The sequence below is a fragment of the Melanerpes formicivorus genome, unplaced genomic scaffold, assembly GCF_026170545.1.
Source record: "Melanerpes formicivorus ecotype bairdi unplaced genomic scaffold, bMelFor1.0.p_v2 SCAF_5, whole genome shotgun sequence".
NCBI classification, from domain to species: Eukaryota; Metazoa; Chordata; class Aves; order Piciformes; family Picidae; genus Melanerpes; species Melanerpes formicivorus.
Window position 1 is genome coordinate 558,595 of NW_027142357.1, and position 18,451 is coordinate 577,045.

At 50.3% G+C, this 18,451-nt stretch overlaps 1 protein-coding gene across 29 annotated transcripts in view; it reads left to right on the forward strand.

Annotated features, from left to right (window-relative positions):
* MAP2 (microtubule associated protein 2) overlaps positions 1 to 18,451 on the forward strand; it is a 341,956-nt gene that overhangs the window by 318,541 nt on the left and 4,964 nt on the right. For 16 of the 29 annotated variants that reach the window (XM_068137835.1, XM_068137839.1, XM_068137840.1 and 13 more), the window contains 4 exons: positions 12,261 to 12,353; positions 13,799 to 13,880; positions 15,184 to 15,296; positions 16,972 to 18,451. The exon at positions 16,972 to 18,451 is cut by the window's right edge and continues 4,964 nt beyond it. In XM_068137835.1, coding sequence (XP_067993936.1) covers positions 12,261 to 12,353; positions 13,799 to 13,880; positions 15,184 to 15,296; positions 16,972 to 17,187 — 504 coding nt within the window. In that variant the 3' untranslated portion in view covers positions 17,188 to 18,451. The remainder of the gene's footprint in view (positions 1 to 12,260; positions 12,354 to 13,798; positions 13,881 to 15,183; positions 15,297 to 16,971) is intronic. The other 13 variants (XM_068137844.1, XM_068137861.1, XM_068137865.1 and 10 more) reach the window with 1 other exon arrangement.

Below are 18,451 nucleotides of genomic sequence, written 5' to 3' on the forward strand. Positions count from 1 at the left end.
CTCTCTTCATGGATATCAATATATGAAAGAGGTTTGGTTTAATTCAGATTCAAACTCTCTTCATGGGTATCAGTATGTGAAGGAGGTTTGGTTTAATTCAGATTCAAACTCTCTTGATGGGTATCAGTATGTGAAGGAGGTTGGCTTTAATTCAGATTCAAACTCTCTTCATGGATATCAATATATGAAAGAGGTTTGGTTTAATTCAGATTCAAACTCTCTTCATGGATATCAGTATGTGAAAGAGGTTTGGTTTAATTCAGATTCAAACTCTCTTCATGGATATCAGTATGTGAAAGAGGTTGGCTTTAATTCAGATTCAATCTTTCTTGATGGATACCAGCAAATAAAAGAGGTTTGGTTTAATTCAGATTCAATCTCTCTTGATGGATACCAGCAAATGAAAGAGGTTTGGTTCAATTCAGATTCAATCTCTCTTGATGGATACCAGCAAATGAAAGAGGTTTGGTTTAATTCAGATTGAAACTCTCTTGATGGATACCAGCAAATGAAAGAGGTTTGTTTTGACTCAAACAGATTCAAACTGGACCCAGGCAGGTGTTAGCAGGGTTGCACAGCAGCCTTACCTTTTCCTGCTTCATTTTATGTGGCATGAGCTGGGGGATTTAAAGCTGATGGGAGGGGACAGATATTAGACTTAAGTGATTTTCTTGCTTTGAGGTTTGAAAAAGCAGGAGCAGGGCTTAAGTGACCTCAAGAGAAGCATGTATGTAAGGCAAGACAAGGTCAGTGTGCAACGAGGCAGATCAGGGTTTTCTGTTCTCACTGCCAGGGACATGTTGATGCAACTAAAAACTGGGGAGGGGGCAAAAAGAGAGCTAGTTTCATACCTTGCAGAGTTCTGTGGTGAAGCACATTTTCAAGAGGATTGCTTTTGTCTGAACACTGAACAGGTAACAAAACCATAGAATCACAGATTGGTTTGGATTGGAAGGGACCTTAAAGACTGTCTACCTCCAACCCTGCCCAGCCCAGTCTTGAACCCTTCCAGGGCAACTTCTCTGGGCAACCTGTTGCAGTGCCTCACCACCCTCACAGTGAAGACTTTCTTCCTTACCACCATTCTAAGTTCACCCTCTCTCAGTTTAAAGCCACCACCCCTTGTCCTGCCACTCCATGCCCTTGCAAAATGTCCTACTCTGGCTTTTTTGCAGGCCCTCTCTATGCACCAGAAAGCCAATATAAGGTCTCCCTGCAGCCTTCCCTTCTTCAGGCTGAACAACAACAACCAACCATCTGGATGTGTTCCTGTGTGACCTGTGCTGGCTTCTATGGTCCTGCTCTGGCAGGGGGGTTGAGACTTGATGATCTCTGGAGGCTCCAAGCCTTGAAGGGTTGAAAGCCAAATTGGATGAGGCCTTGACCATCCTGGTCTAGTAGGAAGTGCCCTTTGGCATGAGATTGGAACTAGATGGTCTTTAAGGCCCTCTCCAAACCAAACCATTCTGTGATGACCTGAGGCTGAAAACCAGCAGCACATTAGCCTGTTCTCCTCCCTGCTCCCCTGTGTAACAACTGCACAGGACCAGAGGCAACAGCAGATTGTCCTTCTTTGTAAACACCATGTCTGGACAGCTGCAGTTCCTTAGGAGTTCTCCAGAGTTGCACAGAGTCTTTGCTGGGCAGTGAAGGGTGGCACAGCAGCTGGCATTGCCACTCCTTTGGGGATGACAGGGGAAATCTGCTGAGTGGACATAATGTCACTTGAAGCTAAAGCCTTTCCTTAATTACCAGTGGTATGTGGCCACTGAGCTGTGAGCTGGGAGCAAAGAGGAACTCTTTGAGATTCCCTTTGTCTCCTTTATGCCATAGTTGCTCAGTCTAGAGAAGAGTTTTTAGGATGAATTCTTTTCCAGTTTTACAGGCTCTGGGAGAGGAAGACATGAAAGCTAATTTCATTTCCTTGTGTCTGCTCATTCTTTAATGTCTGGTAGCAAATATTGCACTGCCTGAAATGAGCTTTTGCCTGCAGCCTGTCTTTAGTGATGATACATAGGAGGTAGGAGAGCTTTGCAGAGGGACTTCGACAGGCTGGACAGATGGGCAGAGTCCATGGGCATGAGATCACATCCAAGTGCCAGATTCTACACATTGGCCACAACAACCCCATGCAGTGCTACAGGCTGGGGTCAGAGTGGCTGGAGAGCAGCCAGGCTGAGAGGGACCTGAGGGTACTGGTGGAGAGCAGCTGAGCACGAGCCAGCAGTGTGCCCTGGTGGCCAAGAAGTCCAATGGCATCCTGGCCTGCATCAGGAACAGTGTGGCCAGCAGGAGCAGGGAGGTCATTCTGCCCTGTACTCAGCACTGGTTAGGCCACACCTTGAGTCCTGTGTCCAGTTCTGGACCCCTCAGTTTAGGAAAGATGTTGAGTTGCTGGAAGGTGTCCAGAGAAGGGCAACAAAGCTGGGGAGGGGTCTGGAGCACAGCCCTGTGAGGAGAGACTGAGGGAGCTGGGGTTGCCATGGTTTAGTTGATTAGATGGTGTTGGGTGATAGGTTGGACTTGATGATCTTGGAGGTCTTTTCCAACCTGGCTAATTCTCTTCTATTCTACATAGAATCACACAATTGTCAGGGTTGGAAGGGACCTCAAGGATCAGACAGTTCCACCCCCCCTGCCATGGGCAGGGACACCTCACACTACAGCAGGTTGCTCACAGCCACATCCAGCCTGGCCTGAAAAACCTCCAGGGATGAGGCTGCCACCACCTCCCTGGGCAATACAAAGCACACAGAAAGCTGTTCAGGTTTTATAACCAGCACTAGAAGTGCTGACTGGGAGCACAGGAAGAGGCAGCATGTATCTTGGCAAGTTGAGGACATAAATATGACATGCAAATCACTAAAGGAGTACAGATCACAGGATCCCTGATGTCAGGGGTTGGAAGGGACCTCTGGAGATCATCCAGTCCAACCCCCCTGCCAGAGCAGGACCATAGAATCCAGCACAGGTCACACAGCAACACATCCAGACAGGGCTGGAAAGGCTCCAGAGAAGGAGACTCCACAACCTCCCTGGGCAGCCCATCCCAATGGGCAGTCTCTCTTTCTGGCAAGAACTTCTTTCCAAGATGAAGCTTAAACTTCCCCTGGCACAGCTTGAGACTGTGTCCTCTTGTTCTGGTGCTTGTTGCTTGGGTGAAGAGACCAACCCCTACCTGGCTACAACCTCCCTTCAGGGAGTTGTAGACAGCAAAAAGGTCTCCCCTGAGCCTCCTCTTCTCCAGGCTAAGCAACCCCAGCTCCCTCAGCCTCTCCTCACAGGGCTGTACTCCAGACCCCTCCCCAATTTTGTTGCCCTTCTCTGGACACCTTCAAGTCTCTCAATGTCCTTCTTAAACTGAGGGGCCCAGAACTGGACACAGGACTCAAGGTGTGGCCTAACCAATGCAGAGTACAGGGGCACAATGACTTCCCTGCTCCTGCTGGCCACACTATTCCTGATGCAGGCCAGGATGCCATTGGCCTTCTTGGCCATCTGGGCACACTGCTGGCTCATGTTCAGCTCCCAGTACCCCCAAGTCCCTCCCTGCCTGGCTGCTCTCAGCCACTCCGACCCCAGCCTGTTTCTAGGGGAAGAAGGCAGCTGACTTTGCTCTGCATTCAGCTCATGCTAGGAGATGGCTCGAGAGATGCTTCATGGGGATTCTGCAGTCTGGGGAAATGGCTTCTGGGCTGTGTGCTGCTGCTGCCAGTAGGTGGTTGTTGTTGTCTGCTTTTCTCTTTAGCGTTCGGTGAAATAGATCGTTCTTGGCAAAGCTCACAGGCGACTGGCTGCTGGCTTTGTCTGCTGGGCTCGGGGTGGATTTTCACACCGAGTCAGCTGGAGAGGAAAGGCTGCTGCGCTTTCAAAAGCAACCCATTTGCATCTGTGATTGCTCAGGGAAGCAGAGGGGGTAGGGGGAACTGGGAAGAAGGGCTTGGAAAGCCCTGGGGCACCGGTCAGTCAAAACAACTTTTGGCCACATTAAGAGAATGGCCCTGCTCAGCACTTAGAATGTTCAGGCTTTGGCGCTTTCCCCAGTCAGAGCCACTGGGAACATCGGTACCTCTGGGCTGACATTGCAATGGGGCTGTGGGTGAAAGTGCTCAGGCTGGGAGCCTGAGAGGCTAGGAGGCAGTGGGTTCCACATTGTTAGCTGCATTCACCAGAATGAGTTTGTGCATTTACCAAGCCAGCAGTTCACAACTGTAAGATAAATCCATGTCTGTCAGTCTGCTTTTGGTGTAGAATCACAGAAGTGTCAGGGTTGGAAGAGACCTCAAGGGTTAGCCAGTTCCACCCCCTCTGCCCTGGGCAGGGACACCTCACACTACAGCAGCTTGCTCACAGCCACATCCAGCCTGGCCTGAAAAACCTCCAGGGATGAGGCTTCCACCACCTCCCTGGGCAACCTCTTCCAGTCTCTCACCACCCTCATGGGGAAGAACTTCTTCCTGACATCCAATCTCAATCTACCCATTTCTAGTTTTGCTTCATTCCCCCCAATCTTGTCACTCCCTGACACCCTCAAAAGTCCCTCCCCAGCTTTCCTGTAGCCCCCTTGAGATACTGGAAGGCCACAATAAGGCTTCTCCTCTCCAGGCTAAGAAGGCTAGGACATTGAGACTCTTGAAGGTGTCCAGAGAAGGGCAATGAGGCTGGGGAGAGGCCTTGAGCACAGCCCTGTGAGGAGAGGCTGAGGGAGCTGGGGTTGCTTAGCCTGGAGAAGAGAAGGCTCAGGGGAGACCTTCTTGCTCTCTCCAACTCCCTGAAGGGAGGTTGTAGCCAGGTGGGGGTTGGTCTCTTCTCCCAGGCAAGCAGCACCAGAACAAGAGGACACAGTCTCAAGCTGTGCCAGGGGAAGTTTAGGCTGGAGGTGAGGAGAAAGTTCTTCCCAGAGAGAGTTGTTAGCCATTGGAATGTGCTGCCCAGGGAGGTGGTGGAGTCACCATCCCTGGAGGTGTTCAAGAGGGGATTGGATGTGGCACTTGGAGCCATGGTTTAGTAGTCATGAGATGTTGGGTGACAGGTTGGACTTGATGATCTCTGAGGTCTCTTCCAACCTTATTGATTCTATGATACTGAGTCCCAAATCTCTCAGCCTTTCTTTATAAGTGAGATGTTCTAAGCACCTCATCATCTTGGGAGCCCTTGGCTGTGCCCTCTCAGGCAGTTCCCTGACTCTCCTGAACTGGGGAGCCCAGAACTGGACACAATGCTTCAGATGAGATCTTGGCAGGGCATAGATCTACAGAGACAAATACACACATTTATATATACACACAAGTAGAGAAGGGCCATGAGGATGAGCAGAGGGCTGGAGCTGCTCTGCTATGGAGACAGGCTGAGAGAGTTGGGGTTGCTCAGTCTGGAGAAGAAAAGGCTCTGAGGAGACCTTCTTGTGGCCTTCCAGTATCTGAAAGGGCACAGTCAATCCCTCATTCCAGGCATGAGGCTTCCACCACCTCCCTGGCCAACCTCTTCCAGTGTCTCACCACCCTCATGGGGAACAACTTCTTCCTAACATGCAATCTCAATCTTCCCTCCCTATCTTGGATCTGTTCCCCTCAGTCCTTTCACACCCTGACACCCTAAAAAGTCCTTCCCCAGCTTTCCTGTAGCCCCTTCCTGTTCAGCTTGCCACTGGTATAGTCAGGACACTCTATGTAGGTAGGGAGTTAGTCTACCCTGCTTGAATGCAGATCAATATGTGACTCATCTAAATGAAATCTCAACAGCAAAAGTAATACCTTCAACACTTAGTTTCCTAGCAGGCTGCCCAGAGATGCTCTGCATCTCCCAGTGCTTTGAGAGATAGCATTGAGAGATCTGATTCATGCTGAGGACTACCTCAAAGCAGCATGAGTCAGTGAGGCTATATTGGGTGTACATTGGCCCTGGTTATCCATGGGACAGCAATGTGCCCTGGTGGCCCAGAAGGCCAATGGGATCCTGGGGTGCATTGAGAGGAGTGTGTCCAGCAGAGCCAGGGAGGATCTCCTCCCCCTCTGCTCTGCCCTGCTGAGACCTCACCTGGAATACTGCATCCAGTTCTGGGCTCCCCAGTTCAAGAGGGACAGGGATCTGCTGGAGAGAGTCCAAGGGAGGTCTGCAAGGATGCTGAAGGGACTGGAGCCCTGCCTGGTGAGGAGAGGCTGAGAGCCCTGGGGCTGTTTAGTGTGGAGAGGAGAAGACTGAGAGAGGATTTAATAAATGTTTAGAAATATCTGAGAGCTAATGGTCAAGAAGGAAGGGACAGCCTCTGCTCAGTCACTCCCTGTGATAGGACAAGGGGCAGTGGATGTAAGCTGCAGCACAGGAGGTTGCACCTCAACATGAGGAGGAACTTCTTTACTTTAAGGGTGACAGAGCACTGGAGCAGGCTGCCCAGAGAGACTGTGGAGTCTCCTTCTCTGGAGCCTTTCCAGCCCTGCCTGGATGTGTTCCTGTGTGACCTGTGCTGGATTCTATGCTCCTGCTCTGGCAGGGGGGTTGGACTCGATGATCTCTTTGGGTCACTTCCAATCCCTGAGATCCTCTGATCCTGGGCTTCCAATCTGGACCATTGTTGAGGAGTCATCTGAGGACAGAGTTGGGGGAAGGCCTGTCAGAGCATCAGGGCTTCAGACAGAAGCCAGTTTTCCCTTGGGCACTGTGGTTTTGTGGCATAAACACAGCGTTGTCTTCAAGGCTGAATTTTTCACTCTGATTTAGCTTTGCATGGGCATGACGAATGCTTGGAAACCTCAGCTTGGTCCTGAGCAAACTCCTGATTTCTGGGCCCTGTTCAGCATACCTGGACAAACCAACAGCAGATCAGAAGAGAGTGTATCCATTTCAGACTGGCAGGGGTTATGAGGGACTCTGTCAGGACATTATGTAGTTGGGATGTGTAGTGAGTGGGGCTGCTTAGAAAGCAGTGGTGTTTCTGCCACACACCAAAATGGTCCCTTTCTGAATGGGAGCATGGGCAGGCTGGAGCTCTCATTTCATGTGCAGCACAACTGAAGTGCAGATATATAGAATCACAGAATTGTCAGGATTGGAAGGGACCTCAAGGATCATCCAGTTCCAACCCCACTGCCATAGGCAGGGACACCTCACACTACAGCAGCTTGCTCACAGCCACATCCAGCCTGGCCTGAAAAACCTCCAGGGATGAGGCTTCCACCACCTCCCTGGGCAACCTCTTCCAGTCTCTCACCACCCTCATGGGGAACAACTTCTTCCTAACATCCAGTCTGAATCTACTCATTTCTAGTTTTGCTCCATTTCTCACAGTCCTATCACTCCCTCACACCCTCAAAGGTCCCTCCCCAGCTTTCCTGTATCCCCCTTGAGATACTGGAAGGCCACAAGAAGGTCTCCTCAGAGCCTTCTCTTCTCTAGACTGAACAACCCCAACTCCCTCAGTCTGTCCTCATATCAGAGGAGCTCCATCCCTCTGCTCACCCTCTTGGCTCTTCTCTGGACACCTTCCAGCACCACCACATCTCCATACCCTCAGGAGATGTGCAGACACATTCAGGAACACAGACACCTTCCTGGTGAGTCACAGCCTTCATGCTGTCTCCATCCCAGGCAGCTGCATCATCTAATTCCTTTCATCCAGTGCCATCAGAAAAGTCTACCATTTTCTTGTCATAGCTCTGTCCCCTTAGGAGGCAGTTCCAGAGCCTCCCTGCTCAGAGAGTTACAAAGCTCCCTCTGGATCCCAGCTTCAAATAATTCACAGTCAGTTTGGCTTGCAAACAAAGAATGTAAAGTTTCTTTTTAGCCTAAATAGTTCCTGTCCCCCTCTGGTACTCTCTCTCTCTCTTTCGTGCTTACAGTCTGATTTCTCAAAGGAAACAAAGCTCCTGCAGTCAGGCTGGCTGGCTGGCAATCTCAGGCTGGCTGGCTGGCAATCTCAGCCTCCCTGATCTCATTTCTAACTTACTGGCCAGCTTCAACCAGTGCTGGTGAGGGAACAGTGGTCAGAAACACAGACGGTGCCTCCACGTGGGACGATGATGGCTGCTGCCTGGACACAGAGCAGGGACTCAGCATAACCCTGACATTGGGGTGAAGTCAGTGATAACTCAGCCCTTCTCCATACTTAGAGAAGACTACCAGCTGGCCAGAGGCCTTCTCTTAGCCCACTCTAGCAGACCAGGGACAAAGTTTGGGGTGTTGCTTGCAGGAGGGGATAGGTGTCAAGAAGGAAAGGACAGCCTCTGCTCAAACTGTGCCCCAGATCATGCTGGGCTGGAAAAAAGGCTCCAAGGATGCTGAAGGGACTGCAGCACTGCCTGGGAAAGAGAGGCTGAGAGCCCTGGGGCTGTTTAGTGTGGAGAGGAGAAGACTGAGAGGGGATCTGATCAATGCCTATCAATAGCTGAGGGCTGGGGTCAAGAGAGAGGGGACAGGCTCTGCTCAGTTGCATCCTGGGATAGTACAAGGGCAATGGATGGAAACTACAGCACAGGAGGTTCCACGTCAACATGAGGAAGAACTTCTTCACTGTAAGGGTCCCAGAGCACTGGAACAGGCTGCCCAGAGAGGTTGTGGAGTCTCCTTCTCTGGAGCCTTTCCAGCCCTGTCTGGATGTGTTCCTGTGTGACCTGTGCTGGATTCTATGGCCCTGCTCTGGCAGGGGGATTGGACTGGAAGATCTCCAGAGGTCCCTTCCAACCCCTGACATCCTCTGATCCTGTGACTTGCTGAAGACTGTAAGGTAGAGGATTGGCACGTTTTAAAGCCTTAGTCCATAGAAAAGAAGGCTTCATTAGTTTGTGGAACACTTAGTTATGGAAGGCAGTTGTCACTTAGAGAGGTGCAGAGATATATTCCAAGAAAGGGAGAAATGGTTCATGAGGGAAAACTTGGATCAGTGCAGATCTTCCCAGTGCCAGGTGACAGCACAGACAAGGCAGAAGGTGAGGCCCTGGCATGAGGCTGAGCTTCAACACAGTGCTGATGAAGGGAGTGCTGTGTCCAGTTCTGGGCTCCCCTGCTCAAGGAGGACAGGGAACTGCTTGAGAGGATATAGAAAAAGACTGTGAATCTGGTCTGGATTGGAAGGAACCTCCAAAGCTCATCCAGTCCAACCCCTCTGCAGTCAGCAGGGACATCCCCAACTAGATCAGGTTGCCCACAGTCCTCTCCAGACTCACCTTGAATATCTCCAGGGATGGGGCCTCAACCACCTCCCTGGGCAACCTGTTCCAGTGTTCCACCACCCTCATGGTAAAGAACTTGTTCTTAACAGCCAATCTACATCTGCTCTGCTCTAGTCTGAAGCCATTGTCCCTGGTCCTGTCCCTGAAGGCCTTTGCAAACAGTCTCTCTGCAGCCTTCTTGTAGCCTCCTTCAGATACTGCAAGGTTGCTCTTAGGTCTGGATCTTTTCCAGGCTGAACACCCCCAGCTCCCTCAGCCTGTCCTCAGAGCAGAGCTGCTCCAACCCCCTGAACATTTTCATGGCCTCCTCTGGACCCTCTCCATCAGGTCCATGTCCTTCCTGTGTTGAGGGCTCCAGACCTGCACACAGCATGCCAGTGAAGATGATGAGGTGACTAGAACATCTATCTTATGAAGAAAAGCTGAGGGAATTAGGGCTTTTTATCCTGAAGAAGATTGGACTGAGGAGGGATTTTATCAAGGCTTCTAAATACTTAAAGGATGGATGTCAGGAGGATGGGGCCAGGCTTTTTTCAGTGACAGGACAAGAGGTAAGAGGGACAAACTTGAGCATAGGAAGTTCCATCTAATCATGAGGAGGAACTTCCTTACTTTGAGGATGGTGGAGCATTGGAGAAGGCTACCCAGAGAAATGGTGGAGTCTCCATCTGTGGAGTCATTCAAAACCAGCCTGGATGCTGTCTTTGTTCTTTGGTGACCATGCAGGGGGGTTGGACTAGATGATCTGTGGAGGTGCCTTCCAACCCCTATCCTTCTGTGATTCTATGCCCAGCACAACACATCCACATCACTCAGCAAACTTCAGCCCTCAGCACAGGGCATAAGTGATGCATAGGTCTCCTGCTGGCCCCTCTACACAGGGTCACATTTCACCCAGGCAGACAGAGGGGATAATTGAAGTGATTGGTCTTTTACATATCTGCCAGCCAGGACCATGGGCCATGAGACTCATAAACTGTCAGACTTCTGAGTGCAAATCAGCCTTTAGGCACTGGATCAGAGGCACCCTTTCCACTTACCACCTTGCTTGGCTCCATTTTAAGCTCCAAGGCCCCCAAGTCCACAGCACTGAGGTCTTGCCATGACTGCTCAGTCAGCATTTTCAGAGCAGATGCCCTTGCAGTGGCCCTTGCTGAGAGGTGCTGCTGATGCTTTGCTGAGGGAGCTGTGCTCAGGAGGAGCCAGGCAGGCTGGGTGGTTTGCCCCATCAGGTCTGGCCTGAAGCGCTCTGGGCCCCAGATGTGACTGCACAACTGACATGTGTCTCTGTAACCAATGTGACACTTGTCCTGTGCAGCACTGGGAGGTGTCCCTGCCCATGGCAGGGGGGTTAGAACTAGATGATCCTTGTGGTCCCTTCCAACCCTGACTGATTCTATGATTCTGTATGATAATGGGGCACTAACAGTAGACTGGGAGAAAGCACAAGCAACATATGCTGCATGGATGGCACTCTGGAGTAAGTAAAAGCTCCTGGTGCAAAGAAGGAAGAAAATCCTTCTCACACCCCTCAAAAGTCCAGTGAGAACAATCCCCTGCCCTAGCTCAGATGCCTTGGAAGTGGTGTCCCTCAGGTGTATACCCTGTCCCCTGCCTACTGGTACCTGCACATCCTTCCCTGGGAGAACAGTCACTGGTGGCAGCTGTTAGATGGAGGAACTACTTTGAGACAGAGGTCAAAGTGAGGGTCGAGCCTGGGAGAGCATGCTCTTCACTGAGTTCACTTTCAGGCACTGGCATATGCCTGCAGTGCAGCTGTGGCTAAGCTAACACAGGAAAATGTGGGCTCCTGGCACCTATTATGGAGGCTGGCACCATCCAGCAAAAGTGGTGCCCTTGTTAGAATCACAGAATTGTTAGGGTCGGAAGAGACCTCAAGGATCAGCCAGTTCCAACCCCCCTGCCATGGCCAGGGACACCTCACACTACAGCAGCTTGCTCACAGCCACATCCAGCCTGGCTGCAAAAACCTCCAGGGATGAGGCTTCCACCACCTCCCTGGGCAACCTCTGCCAGTCTCTCACCACCCTCATGGGGAACAACTTCTTCCTGACATCCAATCTCAATCTACCCACATCCAGTTATGTTCCATTCCCCCCAGTCTTACCACTCCCTGACACCCTAAAAATTCCCTCCCCAGCTTTCCTGCAGCCCCCTTCAGATACTGGAAGGCCACAAGAAGGTCTCCCCTCTCACATCTGCTTTCCCCTTTGTATTCCACCACTGCATTGTGAGGTAGAAAAAGGGCAGCAGAGTGTGTTTACATATCATAGTATCATAGTATCAGTCAGGGTTGGAAGGTACCACAAGGATCATCTAGTTCCAACCCCCCTGCCATGGGCAGGGATACCCCACACTAGATCAGGCTGGCCAGAGCCTCATCCAGCCTGGGCTTAAACACCTCCAGGGACGGGGCCTCAACCACCTCCTTGGACAACCCATTCCAGGGCTTCACCACTCTCATGGTGAAGAACTTCTTCCTCACATCCAGCCTGAATCTCCCCACCTCCAGCTTCATTCCATTCCCCCTAGTCCTGTCACTACCTGAGATCCTGAGAAGTCCTTCCCCAGCCTTCTTGTAGCCCCCTTCAGATACTGCAAGGCCACACGAAGGTCATCTCAGAGCCTTCTTTTCTCCAGACTGAACCCCAACTCTCTCAGTCTGTGCTCACAGGAATGGTGCTCCAGGCCTCTGATCATCCTTGTGGCCCTTCTCTGGACACCTTCCAGCACCTCCAGATCCCTCTTGTAATACAGGCTCCAGAGCTGGACACAGTGCTCCAGGTGGGGTCTCAGCAGAGTGGAGCAGAGGGGGAGAATCCCCTCCCTGGCCCTGCTGGCCACACTTCTCTTGCTGCAGCCCAGGATCTGATTGGCTCTCTGGGCTGCAAGTGCACACTGAGAGCTCCTGTTGAGCATGGGAGTTAAGATGCTAAGCATAGAGACTGGCATGGTTTACCTTCCCACATTGCAATGCAAGCCTCAGAAGAGGAGTAAGGGCAGGAGGCTCCCTCTCCCTGCCCCCTGGAGCAGTGTGTGTGTGGTGTGTAGTAAGCTGCCTCCGATTCCTTTTAGGTTAGGATTCTAAACAAGAAGATCGATTTTAGCGATATTCAGTCCCGGTGTGGCTCCAGAGATAACATCAAACATGCTGCAGGGGGAGGAAATGTAAGTAGTAATGGACACCCTGTGAACAGGCACCTCCACTCTGCTGACCCACCTTGCACAGCCAGGCCCCTCTGTCTCCCTTCCTCTGAGCACTACTTTCCTTCTCGCTGCTGCCTCACACCTGAGTCTGGTCTGGTAGTTGTGTGAGCCCTCTGTATGCAGTGGTGGCCTCCTGCTCTTTCTAAACAGGGCACAACACCTGGGCAGGAAAAAACACCAATGAGGAAAGAAAGGTTAATCTCTAAGTGCCCAGGGGCACTGATGGTCAAAGTCCAGCGTGAGCCCAAATGCCTTTTGAGGGAGCTCACAGTGAGACTCCAGCCACGCAGCTGGGCATCTTCCAGGGCATCAGTCCCTCCCCAGTTAACCTTTCAGTTATGTGCATTCAGCAGAGAGGAAAAGGAAAAGAAAACCAGGAGGACCAAGAAAGCCCCAGAGAGCTTCTTGTGGTCAGCCAGGATGCTGAGTGCTAATGCCAGGGGGTTATTCCTGTGTGGCAAACCGAGGTTGCCCAGGGTTTGAGCAGACACCAGTCAGTTCTGGCAGTCCCACTGGAGCAGCTTAAAGCAGTCACGATTCCCCTGCCAAGGAAGGAGCAATCTTCCCTCAGATGCAAGAGCTGACACCGTGGGCACGTCTGAGCCAAAGAGATGCCGACCAGCCACCCCTGCTGGCTGAAGTCATTGCTGCTGATGTGATCACACCACCGGCACTGCATCCATCCCGGAGCTCCTGGCTGGCCTGGTGGGGCTGCGGCTTAAGCCCTGCCGTGAGTGATTGTGGCGGCGTCTGGGAGCAGCTGGGAGCCAGGCTCGGAGCGGGCGTGGCAAGGCGGCCGGCAGCAGGGCAGGGAGCAGCAGAAGGAGCGAGGGTGCCCCTGCCGATGCCCGGCTGAGCAGAGCCCGGCCGCCGCTCGCTCTGCTGAGCTCAGGTACAGCTGCAGGAGGCACACTTTGTAGCTTCATCAGGCTCCTCGTGGTGGCCTGACAGGAAGTGCATGTACCATATTTAGATGTGGGAAACAGATGAAGCAGATGAGAACAGATGGTAGAGAAATAGAAGTCGCCGGAAGACTCCCAGTTGCCAGGATGCAACTTCTGCAAGAGCAGAAGCAAACAAGATGGGCCCTGCTGCAATGCAGGCCTTCAAAGCATCCACCCTGAGAGAAGGCTCAGAAACATTCTTAAAAGAAGCCCCAAGTTGATCTGCTTTGTCCTTCTCTTCATTTTTGCTAACAGCAAAGCTTAACCCAGCTCTGCTACTTCCCTAGGTGGGGAGGAAGCTTGCTTGTCTTAATCCTCCTCTGCGGCACAGGGTGTTTCCTACTAACCATCTCTGCTTTTTCCAGGGGTATGTAGAGGCTTGGGGTCTCCCTCTGCAGGGCCTGGCTTTTCTCAGCTTTATGCTCTTCGTGCCTCTGATTTGTGTGTGTGTGCTTCTCACAGGTACAGATTGTAACCAAGAAGATCGACTTGAGTCATGTCACTTCCAAGTGCGGCTCCCTCAAGAACATCCACCACAAGCCAGGTACGGTGGGGACTCCTGGGATGTGGGACAAAGCACAGGCCTAAAGGAGAGATCATGCATGATGCCATTCTCTTTTGTAGTCCAGGAGAAAGAAAATGCACTTTGGTAATAAAAATAATATCCTTAACTCTGCTTGATTGAATTGATAACATCACAGGATCAGAGCATCACAGGAGCAGAGGAGCAGGGGATATTAGGGGTTGGAAGGGACCTCTGGAGACCTTCCAGTCCAACCCCCCTGCCAGAGCAGGACCATAGAATCCAGCACAGGTCACACAGGAACACATCCAGACAGGGCTGAAAAGGCTCCAGAGAAGGAGACTCCACAACCTCTCTGGGCAGCCTATTCCAGTGCTCTGTGACCCTCAGAGTGAAGAAGTTCCTCCTCGTGTTGAGCTGGAACCTCCTGTGCTGTAGTTTCTATCCACTGCCCCTTGTGCTATCAGAGGGCACCAATGAGCAGAGGCTGTCCCTGTCCCTTCCTTCCTGACCCCCAGTCCTCAGATATTGATAAACATTGATCAGATCCCCTCTCAGCCTTCTCCTCTCCACACTAAACAGCCCCAGGGCCCTCAGCCTCTCCTCCCCAGGCAGTGCTCCAGTCCCTTCAGCATCCTTGTATCCCTCCCTCCCTTGGACTCTCTCCAGCAGATCCCTGTCCCTCTTGAACTGGGAAGCCCAAAACTGGATGCAATATTCCAGGTGGGGCCTCACTAGGGCAGAGACAATATAAATACTTAAATATATAAAGACTGAACTATATAGAAAGGTATGGGACCACCTAGTTTGGAGGAGAGGTAAATAATGCATTGCATTTAAATCAGTGAGGCTGCACTCTGAATGTGTGCAGGCAACCAGTGACAGAAGGAGAGGACACAGTCTCAAGCTGCACCAGGGGAGGTTTGGGCTGGATGTGAGGAAGAAGTTCTTCCCAGAAAGAGAGATTAGCCATTGGGATGTGCTGCCCAGGGAGGTGGTGGAGTCACCATCCCTGGGAGTGTTTAAAACCAGCCTGGATGAGGCACTCAGTGCCATGGGTGAGTTGATTGGATGGTGTTGGGTGATAGGTTGGACTGGATGACCTCTGAAGGCTTTTCCAACCTGGTCAATTCTGTGATTCTGTGGAGAATATGCAGTGTGGGTTTCTGTTCTTCTCTCAAACCATTAGATCTCAGCTGAAAGGGAAGCCCTGCAAGTGCACCCCCATGGATCAGGTCAGACTCTGTCCTGAAGCATTGCAGCTTCTCAGTCTTTCTCCTGACGCATTGCTGCTTTTCTCTCTGTGTGTCCTTTCGCTGCGCAGGAGGCGGGCGTGTGAAAATCGAGAGCGTGAAGCTGGATTTCAAAGAGAAAGCTCAGGCTAAAGTTGGTTCCCTGGAAAATGCCCACCACGTGCCTGGAGGTGGCAACGTCAAGGTAAGGGCACAGCTGCCAGAGAAATGTCTTCCTCTGTAAGCTTGGCCTGGGGAAATCACTGGAGTGCTGAATTCACTGAGGGTGGCTCTGAATCGAGGAGGAAACAACTGTTTGCTCTCCTGCAAGCACAATCACCGACTGGTTGTTCCCTTTGTGGTTTGGAGTGACCAGGCTCACATGCATGATTCCATAGGACCATGGAATCATAGAAACATAGAAACATACAATCATGGAATCATGGAATGGGCTGTCTGGGGAGGTGGTGGAGTTGCCATCACTGGCGGTGTTTAGGAGGAGACTGGATGGGTGCTTGGTTGCATGGTTTAGTTGATTAGGTGGTGTCGGATCATAGGTTGGAATTGATGATCTTGAAGGTCTCTTCCAACCTAGTCTATTCTATTCCATTCCATTCCATTCCATTCCATTCCATTAATGGAATCACAGAATCATTGAATCACAGCATCATAGAAGGGTCCAAGCCAGAAGGGACCGCCAAAGCTCATCCAGTCCAACCCCTCTGCAGTCAGCAGGGACATCCCCAACTAGATCAGGTTGCCCACAGCCCTCTCCAGCCTCACCTTGAACATCTCCAGGGATGGGGCCTCAACCACCCTCCTGGGCAATCTGTTCCAATATTCCACCACCCTCATGGTGCAGAACTTCTTAATATCCCATCTAAATCTGCTCTGCTATAGTTCGAAGCCATGGCCCTGGTCCTGTCCCTGCAGGCCTTTGCAAACAGTCTCTCTGCAGCCTTCTTGTTGCCCCCTTCAGGTCCTGGAAGGTTGCTCTTAGGTTTCCCTGGAGCCTTCTCTTCTCCAGGCTGAACACCCCCAGCTCCCTCATCTAAGCTGAGAGTGAAGATGTAGCTTGTGCAGTGGCTTTCCCCCTGAAGACAAACCTTGTTTGGGACCCTTGCACACCATAAGTGTGATCTGTTAAGTTTGTCGTATGGGCACCCCAGAGGATCAGGACTACTTTGTGAAACAGAAGCAAAACATCTTGACAGTAAGACACTCCCATGAGAATTTCTTCGTAACATCCAGCCTAAACTTCCCCTGGCACAGCTTGAGACTGTGTCCTCTTGTTCTGGTGCTGATTGCCTGGGAGAAGAGACCAACCCCCATCTGGCTGCAACCCCCCTTAAGGGAGTTGTAGACAGCAAGAAGGTCTCCCCTGACCCTCCTCTTCTCCAGGGTAAGCAACCTCAGTTCCCTCAGCCTCTCCTCACAGGGCTGTGCTCCAGACACCTCCTCAGCTTCGTTGCCCTTCTCTGGACACCTGCCAGCAAGTCAACATCTTTCCTAAACTGAGGAGCCCAGAACTGGACACAGGACTCAAGGTGTGGCCTAACCAGGAAGGTGGTGGAGTCACCACCCCAGAGGTGTTCAAAAAAGGCTTGGATGTGGCACTTGGAGCCATGGTTTAGCTGTCAGCAGGTGTTAGGTATTAAGTGATAGGTTGGACTTGATGATCTCTGAGGTCTTTTCCAAGCTTGTTGACTCTGTGACCCTGTGGCTCTGTGATTCTTTTCCCTGTTACACCCAATGCCAAATTCTTTACCTTCCTACCATTTTTCTACCCGAGACCTGTGGGAAACGTTCCTGGGCACAGCCTCAAGCTCCCCCCAGGTGTCTATGCGATGCCTTAAACCTCTTTGCTTCTCCCGGCACAGATCGACAGCCAGAAGCTGAACTTCCGAGAGCACGCCAAGGCCCGCGTGGACCACGGGGCGGAGATCATCACGCAGTCGCCGGGCAGGTCCAGCGTGGCTTCGCCGCGCAGGCTCAGCAACGTCTCCTCTTCTGGCAGCATCAACCTGCTCGAATCCCCCCAGCTTGCCACCCTGGCTGAAGACGTCACGGCAGCCCTCGCCAAGCAGGGCTTATGAATGTGCTCGTCCCGCCTCGTACGATGAAGTAATAATCTTTAGGCATGAGCTCTCGGCAGGAATGGGCTCAGAGCAGGTGTTACATTCATTCCTCACCATGTCTGAAATGAAAAGCCACATCCCCAGACTTGTAGTTACCATCCAGTTAAAAAAAACAACACAAAAAATAAAAAAACATAAAAAATGGAAAAGAGAAAGGAAAAAGAATGGGAAAAGAATGGGAAAAGAAAGGAAAAGAATGGAAAAAGAATGGAAATGAAAGGAAAAAGAATGGAAAAAGAATGGAAAAGAAAGGAAAAAGAATGGAAAAAGAAAAGAAAAAGAATGGAAAAGAATGGAAAAATAAAGGAAAAAGAATGGGAAAAGAAAGGAAAAATAATGGGAAAAGAAAGGAAAAAGAATGGAAAAGAAGGGAAAAAGAATGGAAAAGAAAGGAAAAAGAATGGAAAAGAAAGGAAAAAGAATGAAAAAAAGAAAGGAAAAAGAATGGAAATAAGTAAAAAAAAACTAAAGGAAAAAGACAGAAAAAAAGAAAAAAGAAAAAAGAAAGAAAAAAGAAAGGAAAAAGAAAAAAAAAAGAAAGAAAAAAGAAAGGAAAAGAAAGAAAAAAAAGAAAGGAAAAAAGAACAGGGAAAAAAAAAGGCAAGAAAATAAAAATTATTAAAAAAAAAGGATTTTAACTAGCTACAGAAATTGGCCTGATCCTGATCTCCATTTCCAACAGGAAGACACTGGCTTTCTATGGGTATCCAACTGCAGTATGTTACCTTGGACAATTATTGTTTGCTCTGCTCTGTCTTGCATGGAGTACTGTACTATGATAAAAATGCATTTTACCTTTCATGTGCCTGCAGGGCCATCCACTTCTTTCTGAAGAGCCTTGTTGAGAATCCCAAGTTGCTCATTTCCACTTGCTCTGCTCATAAATGGGGAAATAAAAAAACAACCAACCAACCAACCAACCAGAAAGCAAAGTCTGCCCACTGTGAGTTATTACAGGTTAAATTAGCAGTCTGCTCACCAGAAGGAAAGGGCATCGAGAGAAATTCAAGTTTAATTAAAAACAAAGCCAAAAGAAGAAGAAGAAGAAGAAGAAAGAAAGAAAAACAAATAAGAAAAAAATGAGAAAGGAAACAATGAAATGAGGGAAAAAAAAAAGAGAAAAAAAATGAGAAAAAATAAGAAAGAAAAAAAAATGAAATGAGAAAAATAAGAAGAAACAATAAGAAAAAATTGGAAAGGAAACAATAAGAAAAAAATGAGA